At 35.8% G+C, this 24,462-nt stretch overlaps 1 protein-coding gene across 5 annotated transcripts in view; it reads right to left on the bottom strand.

Annotated features, from left to right (window-relative positions):
• The window catches only part of LARP1B (La ribonucleoprotein 1B), a 149,496-nt gene that overhangs the window by 111,200 nt on the left and 13,834 nt on the right, over positions 1 to 24,462 (bottom strand). For 3 of the 5 annotated variants that reach the window (XM_049885338.1, XM_049885337.1, XM_049885339.1), the window contains exons 4-9: positions 23,506 to 23,680; positions 21,385 to 21,525; positions 14,627 to 14,770; positions 14,209 to 14,374; positions 10,465 to 10,609; positions 4,464 to 4,638 (exon numbers count right to left, since the gene is read on the bottom strand). In XM_049885338.1, the coding sequence (XP_049741295.1) occupies positions 4,464 to 4,638; positions 10,465 to 10,609; positions 14,209 to 14,374; positions 14,627 to 14,770; positions 21,385 to 21,525; positions 23,506 to 23,680 (946 nt within the window). Of the gene's footprint in view, positions 1 to 2,912; positions 3,911 to 4,463; positions 4,639 to 10,464; positions 10,610 to 13,025; positions 13,278 to 14,208; positions 14,375 to 14,626; positions 14,771 to 21,384; positions 21,526 to 23,505; positions 23,681 to 24,462 lie in introns of those variants that run through there. The other 2 variants (XM_049885341.1, XM_049885340.1) reach the window with 2 other exon arrangements.

Consider the following 24,462-nt stretch of genomic DNA (forward strand, 5'->3'; position numbering starts at 1 on the left):
AGGCCTCTCTCCATGCCATCATTTCTGTCGGTTTGTTTTCTTTTAATTAACATCTTTATATATTGTGGAAACCTTGGTAGTGTAGTAGTTATGAGCTACAGCTGCTTACCAAAAGGTCAGCAGTTCAAATCCACCAGGCGCTCCTTGAAAACCCTATGGGGCAGCCCAACTCTGTCTTATAGGGTCGCTATGAGTCAGAATCAACTGGATGGCAATGGATTTTTTGGTTCGGGTTATATATTATATAAATAGAACCAGAATAGTTTTCTTCATAAATGTTTTTTCAAAAGGCAAAGAATATTTTGCCCTGAAGTGTTTCAAATTTTACATTCATCTTGAAGCCTGAACACGCAATATGGACTTACTTCAGACAACAGTGCATTAAAAACAAATTTATACTATGAGATTCTAAACACTATTTTCTCCACAAAGTTTATTCCCTGAAAATACTGCAAAGACAAATGTCACATGCAGAAAGCTAAAATAAATTAGCACCAGCAGACCTTTCATTTACTAAATGAAAATCCAAAGACACATGCAGGAATTTGGGCTTAACTACAAGATTTTACTTTTATTACTTAAAAAAAAAAAACCCAGTGCCTGCACACTAGAATAAGATGGATCTTCCCCATGGACTCAGAATCAGTTTCAGGACTCAACAGATTTGGGTCCAAAAATTTACTGTATCACTTCAAAAGGGTATATTGTTTCATAATAAAGTTCTAGAAGTATGCTGCCTGACAACAGCCATACGTGGCTAGCGAGCCATTGAAATGCAGCCAGTCAGAAAATTGCTGGAAGTGTAAAACACACACCCAACTACAACTTGGTATGAGAAAAAAAATGTAACTTATGTCAAATTTTATGATTATTGTTTTATTACATTGTAATGACACTTGGTTATACTGAGTTAAAAATATTACTAAAATAAACTTCAGGTTTTATATTTTATAAGGCTACCAGAATTTATTCAATTATATGTTTCTCACATTATATTTCTAGTGGACATTGCTGCTCTAGAACTTGCTTAACACGCATTACTATTTAGTCCACAAAAGTAGTCTAATTGAAATACTGGGTTTAGACTGTCAGTGTTAAATTCACAGGAATGAGAAAAACATTAACCCAGAGAACCCTATTTCTAATACTATGTTCATATAGAGAATTAAGGTTTAAGAGTTGATTAAGGCCCACCACCACAGTAACAGGGTTTGGAGATTGACTCAGGTACCTCTAATTATTGAGAATTAACTAAATCTCTATATATAACCAGTTGCCATTGAGTTAAATCAGAGTAATGGCGACCCCACATGTTAAAGTAGAACTGTGCTCCATAGGGCTTCAGTGGCTGACTTCCTGTAAGTAGCTCACGAGGCCTTTCTCCTGAGACATTTCTGGGTTAGCAGCCGAGGGCCTAATTCTTAGCGCTTACCCAGGAACTCCAAATGACTATGTATAGCTCCTGCAGAAATCTTAGAACATCTGCCACATTAAATTTCTATATTAAAAAGTGTAGCTACTGATTTCCCTACTAGAAATTTAACCTTTCAACACCCATTTAACAGTTTATTATGTAATCATCCCTACATGCTTTTTAAGCTTTGAGTTATGTTTTTACCATGACGTCATTTTATAATAATCAAAACACATGTGAGAAGTCCATTAACATTAGATAGACAAAGAAAGGAAAATTTAGAAGTTTTAGAAGATTTTTAAAGAATGTTTACCTTATAATATGTAAGCCAATGCATGCTGCTCTGGGTGGTTTTCTGTATCTGTGTTTTCAATTATAATGAATATTTTTAAGGGTAATGGTAAACCCTGAACCTTTTGTGGCCAAATGAGATTGGGTATGATGACTTCAATTATGGCATTAAACTTATTTACAGACAAAAAAATTACTTAGACACATACTTTAACACTTCTTACAATTTGTAAAAACTGAAAATTTTTATCTTCACTGGTTTCATTCATTGAAAATTGTGATTTGGCTCTCCAAAGAAAAATCGCCATATATGTCCCATTGTATCTATTTGGTATGACTTTTTTTTTTAATCCACCTTGAGGGAATCAGAGCTCTGGGTAATGACACAGGTTTCTTTAAAAGGATTATATACTTTATGTGCGGTATTTTCAAGAATACTTCTGAATATCAAGTTTTCAAAGGAAGTCCCTGGAATCCTCTCAAACATTAAAAAGAAAAAAACCATAAGATTGTCAGGTACCTGATTCTCAATTTTTGTGAATGAAATCATTTAAGGGTTGATATTGCAATATATATCCAAAGCACTACAAAATCTCAATCTTAAAAGTAACATCTTACTATTCACCCTCATCAATTTTGGGGGGAACATTAAGGTTCTCTGCTCAGTACAAAGGCCAACTTTGTACTCATATTAGACTCATATTAAACAATTCAACCTCTGTACAGGAAAAAAACAGAAACTTTTAATTCTTTGATAAAGAGAACCAAAAATAGTACAATACTTTATCATAAAAATCCCTCAAAAAGAATTTGTTTTTTAAAATTTAGAGGTCTTCTAATTTAAGATGAAAAAGATAAAAGTTTCACTACTTTTCTCCACCCACAAGTACACATAAAGACAGTCTAGGCATCCTGTCCCTTATTTCCATTCCAAATTTTTGGTGACACAGTACTCTCCACTGAATTTAGTAAACTAGTGTTCCTTATCAGAGGGGAACTGCTATGGTCAGAAATTTGGGGACTCTTGGGGAAAGACTGTGTTTATATTTTTATTCCTATAGTCTAATCAGAATTAGAATAATTCCAAAAACATTTCATCTTTCCGTATTTCCTCATTATCCTTTCAGTTTCTAATGCATAATCCAAAGAACCTGAAATTAATGATGACTTAATAAACATTGACTTATTTCAGGCAATATGTATGTGCATGCATCTGACTGTATATAAAAAACAAAAAATGCACAAGACATCATGATTTTATTCTTGTAATTTTATTAATAATGCATAAATGGTTAATGGACAGGCAACACCAACTTGACTGACCCAACTTAGCTACCTTGTAGAAAAGGAATTTTCCAATTTATCTAATTTATCCAATGCCTGTTCATAAGCAGGTTAAAAATGTCATCTTGGGCCCCAACTTTACACAATAAATAAATCTAACTTGTACGATCAGCCATTATATATATATATTTTTAAATGAAACAATGTTACTTTTCTTCACTTTAAAAATGTGTGCATGAGTTGCTTGCTGGGATTAGAAGCAGAGAGGATTTACAAAGAAAAACGAGATTAAAAAAGTCTTTGAAACTGTAATCATCAATGCTTTATTGATGGTCATATCTCTATACTGATATATCAAAAATACATTTGGAAGAGCAACGAAAAATACACCCTTGTTCATTTCTTAAATTCCTTATCCCTTTAGGTCCACACTAATAAATCTTATAGTCCATCTGATAGCATGACAACATGTGCGTTATGCAATGTACACTATATTGAAGGGCAAATCAAACAGCAAAGGACCTAAAAATCTGGGAAACACCATTGAAGTCTATTTCTGTGTTACTGATGTACACAACTTTGGAAGCCAAAGACAGAATCTTCTTTCCCACCGTGAATAAAAGTAGCCCATGCAGCCCAGGCCAGTTACACACAAACGGGCAGCTCCTATAAAAACAACAGCAGTCCTCTGGTCTGTCTCTCATCATCAACAAACGTTGTTATATCTCCACTGTAGTGCTGGCCCAACTTCCTTCACAAAGAGTTGGAGCAGACATTCTTGAACAGAAGACAGTTCTGGTCACTTTCATTTCTGCAGCACAAGTTGTTCCAATATTTATATTGACATTTCAGTGATTCACCTATTCCACTGCATATTCCGATCAAAGGACATCCAAGAGCATCAGCAGATCATCACCCTGACTGAAAAAAGTTTAAGCACACATATTTTTTCCCAGCAGGGAATGTCTTAAAAATGATCCAGGAAAAAAAATCTTAACATTAAAGCAGTTTCTGGAAGTTCTAAACAACTATTTTTTTAATCCATAATTATAATAATTTCATAACAGAACCCCAAATATGCTTTAGAATATAGGTAGAAATACATGAGTAACAAAATTAAAGGAAGCCTACCCTATTCTGAAGCATAATGCTAAATCTTACAAGGTGAAAATTGGCATAATATATCTAATTATTTAGTAAAATTAAAGGAAATTGGTAGAAAATCCATACCTTAAAAAGTACACAATTAATTTAAGAATAAATAGAACAGAGCTTCATCTATAATTCATAGATCCCTATTTAACTTATAGCTCTGTATAGGAGGCAATATGAATAGAATTTAGAGCATCAAAGCCATTTAGCTATCTTTATTCTTCCTAATGAATCCAAGTAAACTAAAAAAATAGAATAGGTAAACTGGACCAAATAGCATTGCCAAAAGTTACGTTGTCTGCTCTAGAAGAAAAACTGTTACCTGTATGTGAGCCAAAGGCTTGGCCTGGTACAAACTCTGGGCAATCAATTAGTTGGGAGAAGTCTGTTTGTGGCATACTACGTGGAGGAGGGCCAGGAATTGGCCATTTTTCCGGTTCTATCTTTTTTCTCATCTTCTCATCCACAATTTCCACTTCTGTGCTATCTTTCAATGCCTGGCAAATAGGAATTTTGAACTATTAAAAACTTAAAATCTCCCATTGCTAATGTTCCACACGTCTAACAAACTTAAAAAAAAAAAAGAAATCTGAAGACAACTGGCAAAGATTGTATTGCAGGTTATGCTTCTAAAAATACCCAAAAAAGTACTGTAGCAACTTAAAAATAAAACACTAACAGAACAATTTTAAAATCATTTGCCCCTGTAAAGTGTAAATATCATAATTTAACACCAGGCTATCGAAGCAGATAATTTGGTTTTCACAATTACAGTAGTCATTTAAGGATTATTGTATCCACAAGAAGCAAAATACTTTCACTCAAGTTTACTGTCATTTTTATTCTTTGTTTTGATATTCCATTGTCTCTTTCCTTAAAATAATACCACTAAATAAAATTTAGGCATTTTATTATTGTAGTAACTATTTATCGGATGAGAACTACACACACACACACACACACACACACACACACATCATTCCTCTCAACAACTATAAGACAGGTATTGGCTCTAATTCATCAATGAAGATACTGAGGCTCAAAAAATTAATTTGACAAAGATCACAGACCTAATATGAGGCAGCATCTGGACTCAAATCGTGATCTGTCCACTAAACTCTTAGCCATTAAGCTATAAAGTTAAATTAAGTTAGACAATAATTTAAGAATAAAATAATACTATACTAGAATATTTTTCATAATAAAAATTAAAGCCTTATTTATCTGAATTCTAATGGAAATTCAAGTATACTCACCTTTTAAGAATTAAATAAGAATGCATAATATAAAAACCCTTAATTTACCATTATTAACTTATAATTAAAACTCACTATTTTAATTCAAGAACATGTTACATGTATTACTTTAAGAACCTTACATTTGTTATGCCCTTAATATTAGTATAGTACTTAATTCTCAATTTAAATTCTCTATAATTAGACATTACTTTGATATTAGGATTAAAAGTTATGCAAAAACAAACTCCATTTCATAGGAATCAGGATTTTCACTGAAAGAGGAGTCTGAAATAGAATAAAGGAATCCAACAATATGCTATTCTTCCTTATCTTCCTTCATTCTATCTGTTGTTGGATTTGAAATGGTATCTACATTTTTCTCCTAGTATGTATTTTCTATTTTTGTCCACTGAAGGACCTGTAAGCAATGATACCCCAGTAGCTAAGAATATATCCAGCATCCAGATCTTGGTATCTAACATTTCCCACTAAAAACAAGAGAGCTCCTTGCAGAAAGGGTACGTTTCAGGTCTAAGGCAGTACAAGGTGAAGTTAGAACATCTTGTGACAGGAAACAGAGGAAAAAATCAAAATACAGGCAACAACTAGAAGAGGCTCCACCTACCAAATGAAGATTTAAGCATCAAACACAATGATGGTAAAGAATTATAGTCACAATGAATTTAAAAGGGGGAGGAAAAAACTGGGGGAAGGGAAAACACAAATCCAGATTATGGACTATTTTTAAAGAAGCTGGCTTGTACTCTTCAAAAACATCAGTGAAAAAGCGAAGCGAAACCAAACACCTCACAGGATTGGTTTACTGGGTTTAGAGGCTTGGGACCAGAGTCTTGTGGGACAACTTGGTCAACTGGCATAACAGTGCATAAAGATAATGTTCTACATCCTAGTTTAGTGAGTAGTGTCTGAGGTCTTAAAAGCTTGTGAGCAACCATCTAAGATACAACTGTTCGTCTCTACTTGTCTGGAACAAGTGAATGAAGGAAACCAAAGACTCAAAGAAGAAACTAGTCCACAGGACTAAGAGGCCACATGAACCACAGCCTCATCTAGCCTGAGACCAGAAGAACCAGACGGTACCTAGCTACTACTATCAACTGTTCGGACCAGGAACACAACAGAAGTTCCCACATAGAGAGAGAAAAACGTAGACGAAGACTCAAATTCCTAAAAAAAAAGCCAGACTTACTGGACCAATAGAGACTAGAGGAACCCCCAAGGCTATCGCCCTAAGATATCCTTTGAGACAAATATTGTATGAGACCACTATTGTATGAACTCAAGAAATGGTTTAAACACAGAAGAAAACATTCTTTGATGGTTACAAGGGTGGGGAGGGAGAGAAAGGGGAATTCACTAACTAGATGTGGTGGTGAGTAGACAAGAATTACCCTGGGTGAAGGGCAGGACGACACACAATACAGGGGAAGTCAGCAAAACCGGACTAAACCAAAAGCTAAGAAGTTTCCTGAATACAACCAAACACTTGGAGGAATAGAGTAGTAGGGGCGGGGGTCTGGGGACCCATGGTTTCGGGGAATATCTAGGTCAACTGGCATAACAAAGTTTATTAGGAAAATGTTCTGTATTGCATTTTGGTGAGTGGCACCTGGGGTCTTGAAAGCTAGCCAGTGGCCATCTAGGACATATCAATTGGTCCCAATCCACCTGGAGCAAAGGAGAAAGAAGAAGACCAAGGACACAAGGAAAATATTAGCCCAAGAGACAGAAAGGTCCACGTAAACCAGAGACTTCATCAGCCTGAGACCAGGGGAACTAGATGATGGTTGGCTACCGCCAGTGACCACCCTGACAGGAAACCCAGCTGGGGGTGCCTGACAGAGCAGAAGACTTAGGTGGTTTGACTGAGACTGGAGGGACCCCAGAAGACATGGCCCTTAGCCCAGAGCTGAAACTATTCCTGAGGCCAACTCTTGGGACAGAGATTGGACTACAGGATACACAGTATGCTCATGAGGTGACTGCTTCTTGGGCCAAGTAAATTCATGGGAGTAAATGGGCAGCTCCTGTCCAGAGGTGAGATGGGGGGTGGGGGGGACAGGGGCTGGTTGAATGGGCCCAGAAAATCCAGGGTGGAAAGGGGAGCATACTGTTACATTACGGGGAGAGCAACTAAGGTCACATAACAATGTATATATAAATTTCTGTATGAGAAACTAACTTGAACTGTGGACTTTCACTTAAAGGACAATTAAAAAAAAAAAAAGATATCCTTTGAACTTGGAACTGAAGCCACTCCCAGTGGTCATCTCTCAGTCAAATAATAGATTGGCTTACAAATAAACAATATCACTTGTGAGTAATGTGATCCCTTAAACAATCAAGTATATGAGACCAAATGATCAACATTTACCCAAATGCAAAGAAGAGAAGGCAAGGAGGAGCAGGGAAGCTAGATCAATGGAAACAGATCAAACAGAATGGCAGTAACGAGAAAGCTGACACATTATGAGAATTATAACCATTTTTAAGGAACAATTTGTATAAAAATTGTCAAGTGGAAACCTAATTTGCTGGGTAAACATCCACCTAACACACGTAATTTTTTTTAAAAAGAGAAGAGGAGTGAGCTGCGAGGGTTATTGTTCTAAAGGCAATTCAAGAAAAATCCTGGATATTTAAAAAAAAAAAAAAAAAACCCATCACTTCACAGGTTACTATGTCCCACTGATTCCATACCTAAGTCAGAGGAACTATCAACAAGAGAAAAGATAAATTGCAGTATATCCATACAATGGGATGCTACTCATCAAAAGAGGAAGGAACTACTGATTCATAGAACAACATGAATGAGCCTCAAAAACAAAGGGTCACAGACAATTACATTTACACGAAAGCCAAGAACAGACTATACTAATCAATGGTTACAGAAATTAGAAAAGTAAGTAAGGAGGGTGTGTGGAATTGTCGAGAAAAGGCCACAAAAAAGTATCTAGTGTAATGTAAATGTTCTACATCTTATTTGGAACAGGCTTATACAATTTTCAAAACTCAAACTGAATACCCTAAGATCTCTATATTTTACTGCATGTTGTTTATACCTGAATTAAAAATAAACTCTGAAACTTTCCTATAGGTAAGAAGTTGTAGGAAAAAACTGCCAACTAAGCAAGTCAAACTCTCAATGGTGGTGGTTTTAATAGGTTCAATATTTTGCAAAAACATTTCATCAGTATCTAATACTTTGGACATGTTATCAGGAGGGACCAGTCCCTGGAGAAAGACATTTATGCTTGGTTAAAGTAGAGGGTCAGCAAAAAAGAGGAAGACCCTCACCGAGACAGACTGACACAGTGGCTGCAACGATGGGATCAAGGTGAAGGTGGTGCGAGACCATGCACCGTTTCACTCTGTTACACATAGGGTTGCTATGCGTCAGAACAGACTCAAGAGCTGGTTTTCAGAGGCTGAGGCAGGGTGGAGGCAGAGGAGGAGTGACCATAAAGAGGCACAAGGATATGAGTTTGTCAAAACTCATACAACTAGACAATAAAAAGGTAAATTTTACTGTATATAAATAATACTTCAAAAAAAACTGACTTTAAAAAGTTAAAATTGTGGGGCTGAAAAATAAGGAAATGAAAATGTTCACAACTTTGAAAAGATCACATTATACAACAAAAAACTACAGTGCTGAATATTACATTCTGCAAAAAATAAACTGCCCAAATAAACCCTAGAACAGAAGTGAACCATATACTTACTTCTGAATACCAAGACAAAAAAAAAATCTCCGCTGTCATCTACTCAATTGACTCGTAGCGACCCTACAGGACAAAGTGAACTTCCTCATAGGGTTTCCAAGGAGTGGCTGGTAGATTCGAACTACCAATTTTTCGGTTAGCAGCTGAGTTCTTAACCACTGCACCACCAGGGCTCCTACTTTTGAATCCAACCAAAAAAACCAAACTCACTGCCGTCAAATCAATTCTGACTCATGGCGACCCTATATACGAAAGAGTAGAACTGTCCCATAGGGTTTCCAAGAAGTGCCTAGTGGATTCGAACTGCCAACCTTTTGGTTAGCAGCCGAACCCTTAACCACTACGCTACCAGAGTTTCCTACTTTTGAATAGCAGATGATTTTTCATACATAGCATAAAGCTTTTTGAAATGATTAATTTCAGACTCCATTGTTTTCTGAAAATGCCCAAGCCTAGAAAATTAGAATTCATCTGATATTATATCCATGTAAAATGATATAACCTGTGGATTTAAGTTGCATTAAACTAAAAAATGGCTAGTAAAAAAAAAAAAAAAACCCAGAGATTATTACTTACCTATGCCTCAATTAGTAGTCTGCTACAAAAATCAAAATAAACATTTCAGTAATAATTTGTTTACCCATAATATATATTGTGACATGTTTAGTCAAATAAGTATCATTGTCATTTGTTCAACAACATATCCTCTCACTTAATGACTTACTTTTCCCCATTCACCATTATCTTTATTTTTACAATGAGCCTCCGCCCATTTTTTTGAGGAGAGGGTGCAGAGGTAGTGGAAGTAATATCAAATCGGACATTACCGCTTATTCTGCTAACAATTCCAAGCTCCCTGTTACAAAAGCTCCTGTCCCATCAGGAATTCTTGCATGGCCTCCTCCCTTCTTACAAAAAAAATTCCCTTCTCTTCCTTTGTGTGATTACCTGCTATAAGAGACTTGTCAATAATATAGGGCTAGGGAACAGAGAAAACCAAAAATGTTGGAAGCAGAAGAGATTTAATCAAAGCAGTTAAGACCACAACCGCAAAGAGTGCTTTAAATTAGCCTGCCACAGCACATGAAAAATCCCCAAAATTTTAATAAATGAGAATATATGCTATTTTATAGGAACCTGAAGAAGACTAAAGGGCCAATAATACCCAAGAAGATTTAAGTTTGAAGGATCAGATTTAAAATAGATGAAAATCTCATTAGCAATTCTTTGAGGGCTTTTCCAAAGTTAGACATTTATTTGAGTTTTACAAAATGGATAAAACCATGAGATGCACCCTAAGCCCTGGGCAACTACAGTTGGTTATTAAATGTATAATTACCTCTAAAATGAGATTAAGATTTGTCGTGAGAGCCTGAACACGGTGGAAACCAGCAATCAAGGAAATAGGCAAAAAACCCTGTTCATCCATCTTTCTTCTAAGAAAGAAGTCCCGCTCCAAATTTTCTATACTGAAGTAATATTCACTGAAGAGAGAAATAAGAAAGTAAATATAAGTTTCATCCATTTATCCAAAAAGAAAATGCTGATTGCTTACAACATCATCTGCTATAAAACTATCTTAATTTGGTTAATAATGTCATACAGATTTCACATAACGCAATGTACATAGAAGAGGTGACAGCAAAAAAAAAAAAAAAAAAAAACCCTACCAAATTAATAATTTCTCTTATACAAGACTGGAAAGTATATTGATTATCTTCTCAAAACACTAACTTTAACTTTGTTAGATTGGCTTTACTTAAGTATCACGAATCAACTAGCTAATTTTACTTTAAAATAGTTCAATAATCAATTATCTAAATGAGCCGATTAGGGGAAATTTCACTACAAAATAAATTCTACTTGCTTCATTTAAACACTAAATAACAAAGCTCAATACATGTCCACAAAATGACTTCCAACTTCTTCTAATCACTGATAAGCAAAGTATATTGGAAATACAATTTGTCAAGTCCACATTATTCATACAGCAAAGAACAGTTTTCTAAATTGACAGAGTACCGACACTGTTATACTTCTTAACCCTAGTAATCAACACAATGTGTACAAACACTTCGTGAACACATGGGCACATGCACGTACATATATTTGAATGATTCAAATTCCCCCCATTTTTTATTGAAGGACAGAACTATAGTAAATACTAAGAGTGAAGAGAAGATAGCTAAACAGACTATCATTAACACCACCATGAGTGTTACAGAGGGAAAAAATACAGAAAAACCTTAGACACTTTATCTAGTCTGGGAAAGTACAGACTCACTCAACCTTTCCCAAGAGAAATGCAAATGGACAAATTGTATGATCAATAACTACAAATTCCAAAATATACAAAGATAATATGAATACATTTAACAATAATCTTTGAGAAATACTTGCTTAAATTATGCTCCATGTTAAAAAAAAAAAAAAGAAAATTCTAAAGCTACAGGTCAAGATAAATAGGGAAGAAAGTAGAAAACAAAAAAATTACAAAAGAAATGCATGACATCATTGATGATAAGGCACAGTTTAATACTACTACACTGTTTCCTTATCATAGAACACACAGTTTTTGAAGATGGGCAAGTTATGAGAAAGCACACCAGCTGATATTTGGGGGTATAAAACTCGGTGACTAAAGATGCCTGCCCACCATATATTTAAGATAAGTTCTAACTCTGAAGAAACATGGCAACAGAAAACTGGTTTTGAGTTATCTGTCACTGGAGGGAAAGAAATGTAAATTCATAACCCTTAAAATACAAAAGTTGTTTCTCTGTAGTTTGATATTTATCCTCATTCAACTATCAAATGTTCTTTTTCAATAGAATTTTAACCACCAATTGTAAACCATTTACTCCTCCTGAAACACTGAAGAAAAAAAATCTGTATCTTGAAGAAATGAACTTTCTGACTTTTGTTACACCTCAAAAGCCCTTTTCACAGTGCCTGGCATGTGGTAGACGCGTAATAACCAACCCAACCCAACCCAACCCACCAACCCACCCACCCACCAACCAAGCAACCAACCATTTGCTGTCAAGTCAATTACTATTTATGGCGACCCCATGTGTATCAGGGTAGAACTGCACTCCATAGGGTTTTCATGGCTGTGATCTTTTGAGAGCAGATAGCCAGGTCTTTCTTTCAAGGCACCTCTGGTTGGGTTCGAACCGCCAACCTTTGGGTTAGTAGCCCAGAGCTTAGCCATTTATTTGCACCACTTGGACTCCAGGTATATAATACACGTGTTATTCTAAACTTTCAGACATTGAGACACTTGACTTAGTCCCAAGTTAAAACTGTTTTTAGACGCAAACTCTGAAAATAAGCTGCCCTTTTAATACTTTCTGAAAACCAAACTATCTAGATAAATTCATAAATTGCCCTGTTACCTATCACATATACAGCATATTTTAACAACTTCTAATGGGATGCAAACATATTAATCCCTACACCTGAATGCCAAGGATTCTCCAGCTAGAAATAAGCAAGATTTAAAATTTTTAATATTCTGAGATCAAAAATAACAATACTAATATAAATTTTCCCTTAAAATGATAACTTATTCAGACTAGTTTTTTTTTAAGTGTAAGCCACTTTAAAATACATTTAGCATCACTTTTCCACAAATGTAAAGTGACTTGTCAAAGAGAAAAATCTAAACCCTAATTAATGAGCCTATCCATATATGAGAAGCCTCAATACACCAAGTCAGAAGCACAACTCCTCAAAGCCAGATCTCCACTAAAGAATAATAACATTAAGGAGCCAACCTAAAACTGGTATTCTACTAACATTTGCCAAAAACCCTACTGCTAAGGCAATAACAACAAAAAAGTAGTCATGACCAATGCTGTGTCTGACAGTGTCGTAGGGGACATTATCATGTCCTACCTTAGAAGCTTTGGGTTCTACACTGCATAGTCAGAAATTTTGTCAACACTGAAGTAGCTCTGCTCCTCCCTCACTTGTATGAGCACACCGGAAGCCGATTATTCTGACATTGAGTCGCATGTCCACTGTCAGGTCTCAGAAGGGACCTGGCAGCAAGAGTTACAAAAAAGACAGGAATAGTGGTTTCAAGTTGATAGCCACATGCCAGGCACTTTCTGCCCACAAAAAGGCCCTTTTCTTCAGTGTTTGCGTCAACTGTAACAAAAGAAGCAAGAACAAAATAAACAAGTTGCTTCCTATTGTAAGCCAATTAAATCCACCATGAAGGCATCCCAGGAAAGTGCCTGGCTGATGCTGAAGAATTAATTTTCTGGTAGACAACAGACAGATGTTTAAAAAATGTTTTTGTCTTTTTAAAAACTGCCTAATTATTTTTCCTGCACCTTGAAAACATATAAAAAGGAAAATTCAAGTTTCGGCAAATAATTATGCAAATCACTTTGGGAACGTATTTCTCACCGCTATATAAACATGCAAAACATCCTCATCAATATTAAAATGCAGAGGGATTTTTAAAAAGCCAACAGAACACACTAATACTCTCCTGACTTCAACTTCAGTAGCCAGAAAGCAACTACTACAAGAACTAGAGTAAGAAACCTGAATTAAAAAATATTGAGTAGTCCCCCGTTTAATGTGTGTCACAAAGAAAGAGAACTTAAAAAATAAAAATGAACTTAAAATTCGAAAGTCAATTGCTAAGAAGAAAGTCAAGAGATATCTACCATCATTTTTTTCATTTATGTTCACATGCAAATTTTAATAGAAACACCTACCGCAAGTAAGCCATTTTCAAATACATATACAGAAGTTTTACATTCTTATATTTAATTGCTCATATTATGCCATGACATTTTAACAAATGTCCTCGAAGCAGAGAAATACATAAGCAGTAGACTTATTAAAGAACATGAACTAAATAAAAACCTTTTTGTAAAATACCTATTTTACTAGAATATTTCCTAGAAAAAAATATAGTGCAAAATACTATAAGCATTCTCCAACTTTTACTAATAAACAGCTTAGAAAACATGTTATAAGGTTTTTACTAATCACTGACATTAAGGATTGATACTGCAACACAACCTACTATCTCACCTGCTTATGTCTGATATCAACTTACATTTGGCGCTTAATATACTCTTTAAGCAATGTTTCTTCAACAGGATACACCTGTACGCCTGTACCATCATCATAGTAATACATCATACTGGTATTAAGTTCTGTTTGAAATGGTTGATCTGTCCTCTCACCATGTTCTCGATAACCATATGAATAATCAAAGTTCACTTGATGTGAATAAAGAAAAAAAAAAGGTGATCACATATTAAAACAAAAAAAAGGAAGGAACAGTTACTACAGATAAAGAAAAATCCAAAGTGATATAATTCAAGGGGTAACATATATAAAACCATCTTTATTATCAGAGAAAAAATATCATTTAAAAAAATTATTGGGGATGGTGAGAAAAACTAATAAAGGGCATGCACACTCTTTTCAAAATTCATCTAACTGAACAAAACAAAGAAATCATGCCATACATCGAGGATTTCCTCGGCCTCGTCCTCTTCCCCGGCCTCGTCCTCTTCCCCGGCCTCGAAAGGAACCTCGGATATTACCACCCTCACTTCTCACGCTGGAAACTTCATCTTGATCATCTCTCTTTTCTCTATCTCGTCGCCAACCTTTTTAAAATAAAAAATATTTTATGCATTTTAATTTTCAATTATAAATAACACGATTGTCTTTATGAAAACATGGTAACCCTCCTCTATGGTATAACTAGTTGATAGACACAAGGCGTTCTTCAGATATATATAAACTTTTTTTAAGAGACCCCATAGGAATTTGTCAAAATATTTCTGGCATAAATGAGGGCCCATAAAAAGTCTTGACACATAAAGACATTCTCATGGGTAAAATAACCTACTAGAAAAACAAAGAGGTCCTTTACTAAGATTGTACTTTTGAAGATTCAAGAATATAAGTTCTAAGACTAGAGCTTTCACTACATGAAACACCTAGAAATTTACTTATTTTCACAAAATGTTTAAGGAAAGAATGTTTCTATTTGAGAAGTTCCTTTTAAAGAAAGAAAAAAAAGACAAAACAAACTAGAAGATGTCTGTAGTACAATATAGGAATTATATCTAGAATTCATATTTCTCTCCCATGGACACACACACATGCACACACACACAAAGCAACTCAATGGAAAAAATGTATAAAAAACAGTGCAAATGGCCGATAAATATAGAAAACAGTGTTTAGTTTTTTGACCACGAGAAACAGAAATTGAAACAAAGAGTATTTCACTTGTCCCAGTTGGGCAAACATTTTAAGGCCTGATAATGTCAAATTTATACACTGCTAATGAAAGTCCGCCAGGCGCTCCTAGGAAGCCCTATGGGGTCGCTATGAAATGAGTCCTGGTGGCACTGAGGTAAGTGCTTGTTTGCTAACTGGAAGGTCCACCAGAAGGTCAGCAGTTCAAACCCACCAGCCGCTCCGCAAAAGATGTGGCAGCCTGCTTTGTGAAAGATTACAGCCTTGGAAACCCTATGGCACAGTTCTGCTCTGTCTTATAGGGTCATTACAAGTTGGAATGGACTCTATAGCAATCAGTTTGGTTTGGTTTTTTTTCAATGAAAGGGAAAACAGGTACGTTCACTTTGAAAAGCAATTTGGCCCTAGATACTCTATTTGCTCAGTAATGAAGTCACTCCTGAGGTTCACCCTTCAGCCAAAGATTATAGACAGGCCCATATAACAAGATGAGACTAAATGGGCACAGCAGCCCAGGGGCAAGGACGAGAAGGCAGGAGGGGACAGGAAAGCTGGTAACGGGGAACCCAAGGTCGAGAAGGGGAGAGTGTTGACATGCCGTGGGGTTGGCAATCAACGTCACAAAACGTTTATTAATTGTTTAATGAGAAACTAGTTTGCTCTGTAAACCATCATCTAAAGTACAATAAAAAAAATGCAAATTGGAATCATCTAATAAATTTGAATGTACACATATCCCAGATATCAGGGTTTCTCATACTTGGTACTGTTGACATTTTGGGCCAGTTCTGGAGGGTTGTCCAATGTATTTTAGGATGTTTAGCAACATCCATGGCCTCTACAGACCAGATGCCAGTAGCCCGCTCCCTACTTTGAATCTTATACTCCTACTCCTGCGTATCTCCATACAATGCCTACTCCTGAGTATCTCCATACAATGCCTGCTCCTGTGTATCTCCATACGATGCCAAATGACCCCTGGTGGACAAAAATCTCTCCCCACTGAGAATTACTACATTGGACCTGCAATTCTATCCTCAGTGTATATCCTAAAACACTCTTTTTCATATAATTCTGCCTCAAGCCACCGCAAGCCTTATATCACACACCCAAGTAAGACCAAAACCCAAACCAAAACCAGTGCCGTCGAGTCGATTCCAACTCATAGTGACCCTATAGGACAGAGTAGAACTGCCCCGTAGAGTTTCCAAGGAGCGCCTGGCGGATTCGAACTGCCAGTCCTTTGGTTAGCAGCCACAGCACTTAACCACTACACCATCAGGGTTTCCACACCCAAGTAGACACATAAAAATTTATAGGTAATTTAAACACAAGTATCACGAAACAATTATTAACTGTGAAGCACTCTGTCATACAGGGTTGCTGAGTCAGAATCAACTCGACAGCAATGGGATTGGTTGGTTTTTGAAGCACTCTGGTCTTTTTTTATCCCCCTTTCTCTTTTTTTAAAAAACATGACCCAGTACACTGGTTTTATAACCCACTCACAGGCTGCAATCTTTGGTCTGAAAAAAGTATCCTAGAGAATTTCTTATCTGTCTTGTAAGAAGTACAGCCAGAATGCTCAGATGACGAGACTACATCTCACATACTTTGAACACGTTATCAGGAGGAACCAGGCCCTGGAGAAGGATATCATGTTTGGTAAAGTAGAGGGTCAGCAAAAAAGAGGAAGACCCCCAATGAAATGGATTGACACAGTAGCTGCAACAACGGGCTCAAGCATAATGATAACTGTGAGGACAGCACAGGACTGGGCAGTGTTTCATTCTGTTGTACACAGGCTCACTATAAGTCGGAACCGACTCGACGGCACCTAACAGCAGCAACTAGAAAACATGCACCAAAATGTTCACGGTAACAATCTAATTGGAAAAAAACTGGAAACAATCCAAATGTTCACCAATAGAACAGACTGTACAAAACAGTAAAATATTCTTTAACCCGTTGCCTTCAACTTAATTCCAACTCATAGCAATCCCATAGGATACAAGAGAACTGCCCTATAGGGTTTCTGAGGAGTGGCTGGTGGATTCAAACTGCCAACCTTTTAGTTAGTAGTCACACTCTTTACCGCTACCACCACCAGGGCTCCAAAGATACTCTTTAGCAGAGGGAAAAAATGAATTACAGCAACACAACTAACATGGATAAAATCTAAGAAAATAAGACGGAGTGAAAAATTAGTGCTGAGGAATATATAAATGGAGTCGTATTACATGACAATTTCAAAAAGCATGTTAAAAAAAAAACACTGAAGCTTAGTTTTTTCTGAGAAGGAAAGCAATGGGATGAAATTGTGGAAGGCACACATGGAAGTTCAAAGGTAATGGCAGCATGCGCTTCTTAAACTGAGTGGTAAGGTCCAAGATGATGTGTTCATTATATTGCTGTTCCTTATAACCGTAGATATATAATTTTTTTATACACATATAGAAAAGAAAAAAATTGAAATTGAATAGTTGTTACTTTTACAATAAAATATTAACATATTTGAGAAACAATGGTACAAAAGGTAAATAATGTGTTACGTTGCTAAAGACAAATTTTATCATTTTAAATTCATATTTCACAGATAATTGAGAAAACTGTAATTATTGACTGGACTTCAGATGGAATTAGGGCATTTCTTAGATAATATATTTTCTTAAGGTAGGAATGCAGAAGTCTCATGATATTTGCAAGTTTCGAATGATTTAGCAGATAGAAGAATGGATGAGTTAAATATAGAAAAATTACTAAATTTAGATGGTCACTACACAGGTACTCACTGTACAATTCTTTCAACTTTTTGTATGCTTAAAGTTTTTCCTAATAAAATTAGAAATTTTTAAATGGTAGCATTATGTTTATAAAAATTTCTGAATCTTTCTCATCCATGCATAGGACAACAAGCCTTAAAAATTACCAGACTTAAAAGATTTCAATAGGAAAGTATAAAAGCAAATGTTTATCTTATTGTTTACACATATCCTTTAATCCTCTACTTTCTGAAATCTGAGAAAACTCTTTTGAAATAATGCATCTAGGAATGACTGTTTAATGAAAGCAAAACCATTAAGTGAAAGATTGATGGGACTCAATACAATGAATAACACCACCAAGCCAGCTGAACTTTAACACAATTGAAAGAGAAATAACCATTTTCTCCTTCCTGCTGTGATATATTAGAGAATACACACAAAAAAATGAACCTGAGCGTAATCAAAACTCTACCTCTTATTACCAGTTACACAGAAAGGGAGATATTAAATAACACCACGACGAAGCAATAAGCCAAATCCAAAATATGGGAAATCCCATGTGACCCAACCATTAGCAAAAGGAAAAGGTAGGGGGAAAGGAAACTATAGGTTAAAATGAAGTTTAAAACAACAAGGAGTTACCACTATTCACTAGAAAAGCTGAGACTAATACCCAACTGTTGGCAAAGATATGTGGCAAATGAAACAATAAACATTGCTGGTGAGAATGTAATGTGATACAACCAATTTGGAAAAGTTTGACAGTTTCTTATAAAGTTGACTATAAATTTACCATATTAATTCACATCATTACTCTTAATAATCCACACCACAGTAATCTACTTCCAGGTGTTTACCTGAGAAGTATATGCCCACGCAAATATTCACTATCTGTAATAGCCAAAAATGGGAGATAAGCCTAATATCCATCAACAAGTAAAATGGATAAGAGGTATGCATACTGATACAAGAAGAAGCCCTGGTGGCAAAGTGGTTAAAGCACCCGGCTGCTAAACACAAGGTGGGCAATTCGAACCCACCAGCCACCCCATGAGAAACGTGTGGCAGTCGGCTTCCCCAACGATTACAGCCTGGGAAACCCTATGGGGCAGTTCTGTTCTGTCCTACAGGGTTGCTACGAGTCAGAATCAACTCAGTGGCACAGAACAACATGTTCATTCAACAGGAAAGAAACTACTGATACATGGTACAGTATGGATAAATCTGAAAAACATGCTGAGCAAAAAGACACACGAGTATATTTTGTATATTGTATATTTCTATTACGTGAAATTCTAGAAAAGTCAAATCTAACCTTTGGTGACAGAAAGCAGATTAGTGGTTGGGCGTGAAGACAGCAATGTGACTGCATTTTAATACATGTAAATTATATCTCAGTAGATTTTTTTTTAAAGGACTCAGAAACCACCCAATAGAGTCTCCCACTAGCCAAATCTGGGACAATTTGAGCAGCAAACTAATCACCAATTATAACCAACCAAATAAATCGAGAATTTATGAGCTCACAATTATAATAAAGGAAGTTGTTCCTTACAAAACACCAACAAATACATGAGAAGGAATGATGCAGTTAGAAAGGTCAGCATTTGCAGCAGCCATCATAGTAGTTAGTAAATGAATCAAGCAAGAATCATCTATGAAAGCTAAAACGTGAAAATTTTTCATAGTCTTAAAATCTCTGCTCACAAATTAATAATTACGAGGAAAAGACTGCCTTTACAATAAACCTGAAGTACCACCTTAACCAAGTAATCCTAGTTAATTATCACCACTAATAGGAAAGACCAAGATCACATGTATTACCATGTAATACACTTAGGAGAAAACCGGAGAACTTCTGTAGTATGCTTCCAAAAATTCTTGACCCAAATCTATTCTTGGGGAAACATCAGAAAACCCAAAGTGAGGAATATCCACCACTTAACTGTCCTGTACTCTTCAAAACGTCAATGTCATGGAAGACAAAGGCAGAACTGTTCCAGATGTTTTTTAAACTAAAGAGAAAAAACAACTAAAAGCAACTTGTGATCCCAGACTGAATCCTGGAAAAAGGGGACAAAAAAAAAAAACTATAAAGGATCTCATTAGGAAAATCTGACTGTGGGTAGTCGCACTGTATTAATGTTAAGTCTCCTATGTTGTTAACTGCTATGGTTACTGAGCTTACAAAATACTACTCTGAAGGTATTTGCAACTTACTCTCAAAATGGTTAATGCTGTATGTGGTCATTAAAAAAATAATAAGCATTAATGTACCTGCTGTCAGTATAAGTTGTGTACCAGTAAAAAGTTGAACTGTCAAAAGGTACACAATAGATACATTTATCACAACAACAAAAAATAAGAGTAGCTGCTGAGGCTGCTTATATACAACCAAACACCTCATGAGATTTGGTTCCTTGGTTTGAAAGTTTGGGGTCATGGTTTCATAGGACATTGCAGTTAATTGGCCTGTTAACGAGTTTAGTGCTTCTGTTCTACCTCCCAGTTCATTGTGTACCACCTGGGGTCTTAACAGCTTGCAAGCGGCCATCTAAGGCCCAACAATTGGTCTTGATTCACCAGGAGCAACAGAGGAAGGAGTCAGGAATAAGAAAAGAAAATGGAATAAGTGAGTAATTGCCTCCGTGAACAACTGCCTCCTTTGCCATGAGACCAGAAAACTGGATAGTGCACAGCTACCATTACTGAACATTTTGATCAAAGATTCTACACAAGAATTCCAATCAAAAGGGGGCACTGTAGAACAGAATGTCAAATTCTCATGGACTCCAGACTTCCTGGAGCCATGAAGTTTGGCTGAAGCCCTAAAACTGTTGCCCTGAGATAACCTTTAAACCTTAAAGCAAAAATATCTCCTGAAATTTTCTTAAAAACCAAACAATGGTTTAGTTTAACTAGTAAAAAATGTCTCCCTTGAACACTGTGCTCTTTTAAGATCTATCTAAATGGGATCAAATCGACCACAGCAACTCAAAAGATCACGTATGTACCTTGGAGGGCCATCAGTTTGTTAACAGGGGAAGAACAACTCAGAAAAGGAGGGCAAGAATGTTGCACAACTCAAAGAATGTAATCACTGTCACTGAATTGTACATGTAGAAACTTGATTTGTTTTTGCTGTGTATATTCTCAACTACAGCAAGAATAAAATAAATTATTTAAAAAAAATAATAGTAAGCTTTAAGACTAAGTTTTTTAGTCATTTTCCTTAAAATATAACTTACTTCGTGTATCATTTCGCCTATTGTTATGTGCCGTTTTATTTGCTTCAAGTTGACATCTTGAGCTGTTCCGGGATCCTGGTCTTTCTTGACAATCTGGTCTTACATCATCTAAGTGGAGTGGTACCCACTTGTGCTTATTAGCTTGAAGAAAACAAAATAAAATCTTTTAAAGATAACGTACATTTTTCATTAAAGTTTTGCAATTTTGAAAGCACTCTAAATTTTAATTTTAAAAAGTTTTAAATAAAAAAAAAAAGGGAAAGGCTGTTAATTTGCCCTTAAACAAGTTATTTATACAGTACCAAGAGACTCTTTCTTCTGCTCACAGAACTCCTTAATACACTTGCTTGTGCAAATAATGTTTTAAAAAATAAAGTGATAAGTCAGTGATGGAGGTATCACTGGATTTCTTTTGCGTAAATGAAATGTTCACTCTTCTATGTTTAATTCTGATGGATAAGCTATTGAAAAATAATATGTACATGTACTACTTCTTTGTAATATTTGATTTTTTGGCTAAAGAAGGCGCACTGGAAAGACAGGTTTACGGCTCAAATTTTTTAGTTTCAGATCACTGTTTAAAATACTCATTTATATAGTATCATTACTAAGGAATGAGGTTTCTCAAAAATGTTAAATGGGTAAGTTTAAGTATAAAATTTGCTTAACTGCATTTGACAGCATTTTTTATAGCTATTACACATTTTCCTAATTTCTTAATACAAAAGACAAAAACAATTTAACTTTTCTTGATGACTAAATGACCATATTCAAGGAAGTGATCAATGTATGATATGTTATTATTTGCATTATTAAAGAAGGTGCTTGGCAACTAGTCCACCATTAAATGTCCTCTCCCATGCCGTATTACTTCAATGCTTCCGTGGTTTTCCATGGCACTTAAAACCCAAATTCCGAGTTACCGAGGCCCTGCATAACGTCGATCTTGCCTATCTATCCAACCCCATCTCCTGCCACTCTCCCCAAAGCGCACCATGCTGCAGCCACTGACCTGACCGTTTAAGGCTCTTTTCTGCTTAGAGGCCTGTCTTAGTCACCTAGTGCTGCTGTAACAGAAATACCACAAGTGGGTGGCTTTAACAAACAGAAATTTATTCTCCCACAGTTTAGGAGGCCAGAAGTCCAAATCCAGGGTAAGGCTTTCTCTCTCTGTCGGCTCTGGGGGAAGGTCCATGTCATCAATCTTCCCCTCGACTAGGAGCTTTCCAGTGCAGGAACCAGGGGTCCGAAGGACATGTGCTCCTGGCTCTTCTTGCTTGGTGGTAATGAGGGCCCCCTGTCTCTCTGCTCACTTCTCTCTTTTATAGCTCAAAAGAGATTAACTCAATACACAACCTAATCTTGTAGATTGAGTCCTGCCTCATTAATATAACAGCCTCTAATCCTGCCTCATTAACATCATAGAGGTAGGATTTACAACACATAGGAAAATCACATTAAGATGACAAAATGGTGGACAATCACACAATCCTGGGAATCATGGCCTAGCCAAGTTGACACACATTTTTGGTGGACACAATTCAATCCATAACAATGCCCTTGAACACACTGTTGCCTTGGCTCAGAACACTGGATGAAAATATTCTTTTATAAAACAGACAATTCATAATCTATCCCTAGACACATGAAAGATCAGGAGAAAAGGAAGTAAAGATGATTGATATATATATATATAATTTTTTTTTACTGCAAAGTGTTATTTTAAGGGGGGAATGCTATAAGAAAAACCGTAAAGACCAAAATTGTTTTCATTTTTCACTTAGAAAATGATTTAATTTTCCCAGAACTCCCTGAAAAACGGAAAGCAGTTCCAATGCAGATTTAAAACAATAGTTATCACACAACTTTCCAAAACTATATTTACAACATTCCTATAAGTAGAACTTCAGTCCATTTTTTTATATATTCTAAGTCAAATGCAAAAAGGAAAGCCTAGTAGTTTAGAAATATTAACAAAAGCAAATCAGTTACCATTACAAATGTCTTATCACCAAAAAATCCAAAATACACACTGGTGACTACCAAGAAGCTAATGACTAAATACTATTCTTCGTGACTACAATTTTCTTCAAAAAGTTAAAAACAAAATGACAAACTGACCTCTCTTTCGTTGATTACTTGACTGAGCTTCATCTTCACTGACATTTTCACTGGGACCATCTAATTTTGTTTCTCGGTTTTCTTTGCTCTCACTGTTGCTTCTCTTTTCAATCTTCTCTTCTTTTTCTTTTCTATTTTGTGGCTTCTTGTTTCCTTGGTTAATGACACTCTGACACTGCAAAAAAGGTCTTCTGAATGAAATTATTTTCATTAACATTTTCACTAACATATCTAAAAATTTGTGATAATATATCTTTCCTATATATTGTATAATAAATAACAAAATAGCCTTTATCCAAATAAGCTGCTTTTCAAAAGACGCCATTAAGAAAAAAAAAAGTCAAGGCACAGGATGGGAAAAAATATCTGCAAAGTAGCTGATAAAACAACACATAATGGACTCTCAAAACTCAGTAATAAGGAAACAGCTCAATTTTTTTAAAATCAAGAGTAGAACAAACACTTCAAAGAAGCTACTGATGTTAAATAAGCATATGAAAAGATGCTGTACATCATTAGTCAGAGAGTTACGAATAACTACCACTGCACACCTATTAAAACAGCTAAACTTAAAAAGACTGAACATACCAAGTGTTAGTGAGGATGGAGAGCAAATGAATTCTCATCCGCTGCTGATGGAAATGTAAAGTGTAGCAGTTTCTTAAAAGCTAAATAAATACCTACCATATGATTCAGTCATTCTACTCCAAGGTGCTTACTCAAGAAAATAATGAATATATGAAGGCATATATCCACTGAAAAATGTGTACCCAAATGTTTACAGCAGCTTTATTTGTAACAGCAAAAACTGCAAACAATCTAAGTGTTCATCAACAATAGCGGAATAGATAAGCCGCTTTCCATTCATACAACGCAATATTCCTCAGCACTATGAAGGAAAGAACTACTGAAACACACATGAATAAATCTCAAATAACTATGCTGCGTAAATGCCAG

The sequence above is a fragment of the Elephas maximus genome, chromosome 5 (genome assembly GCF_024166365.1).
Source record: "Elephas maximus indicus isolate mEleMax1 chromosome 5, mEleMax1 primary haplotype, whole genome shotgun sequence".
In the NCBI taxonomy this organism is placed as follows: Eukaryota; Metazoa; Chordata; class Mammalia; order Proboscidea; family Elephantidae; genus Elephas; species Elephas maximus.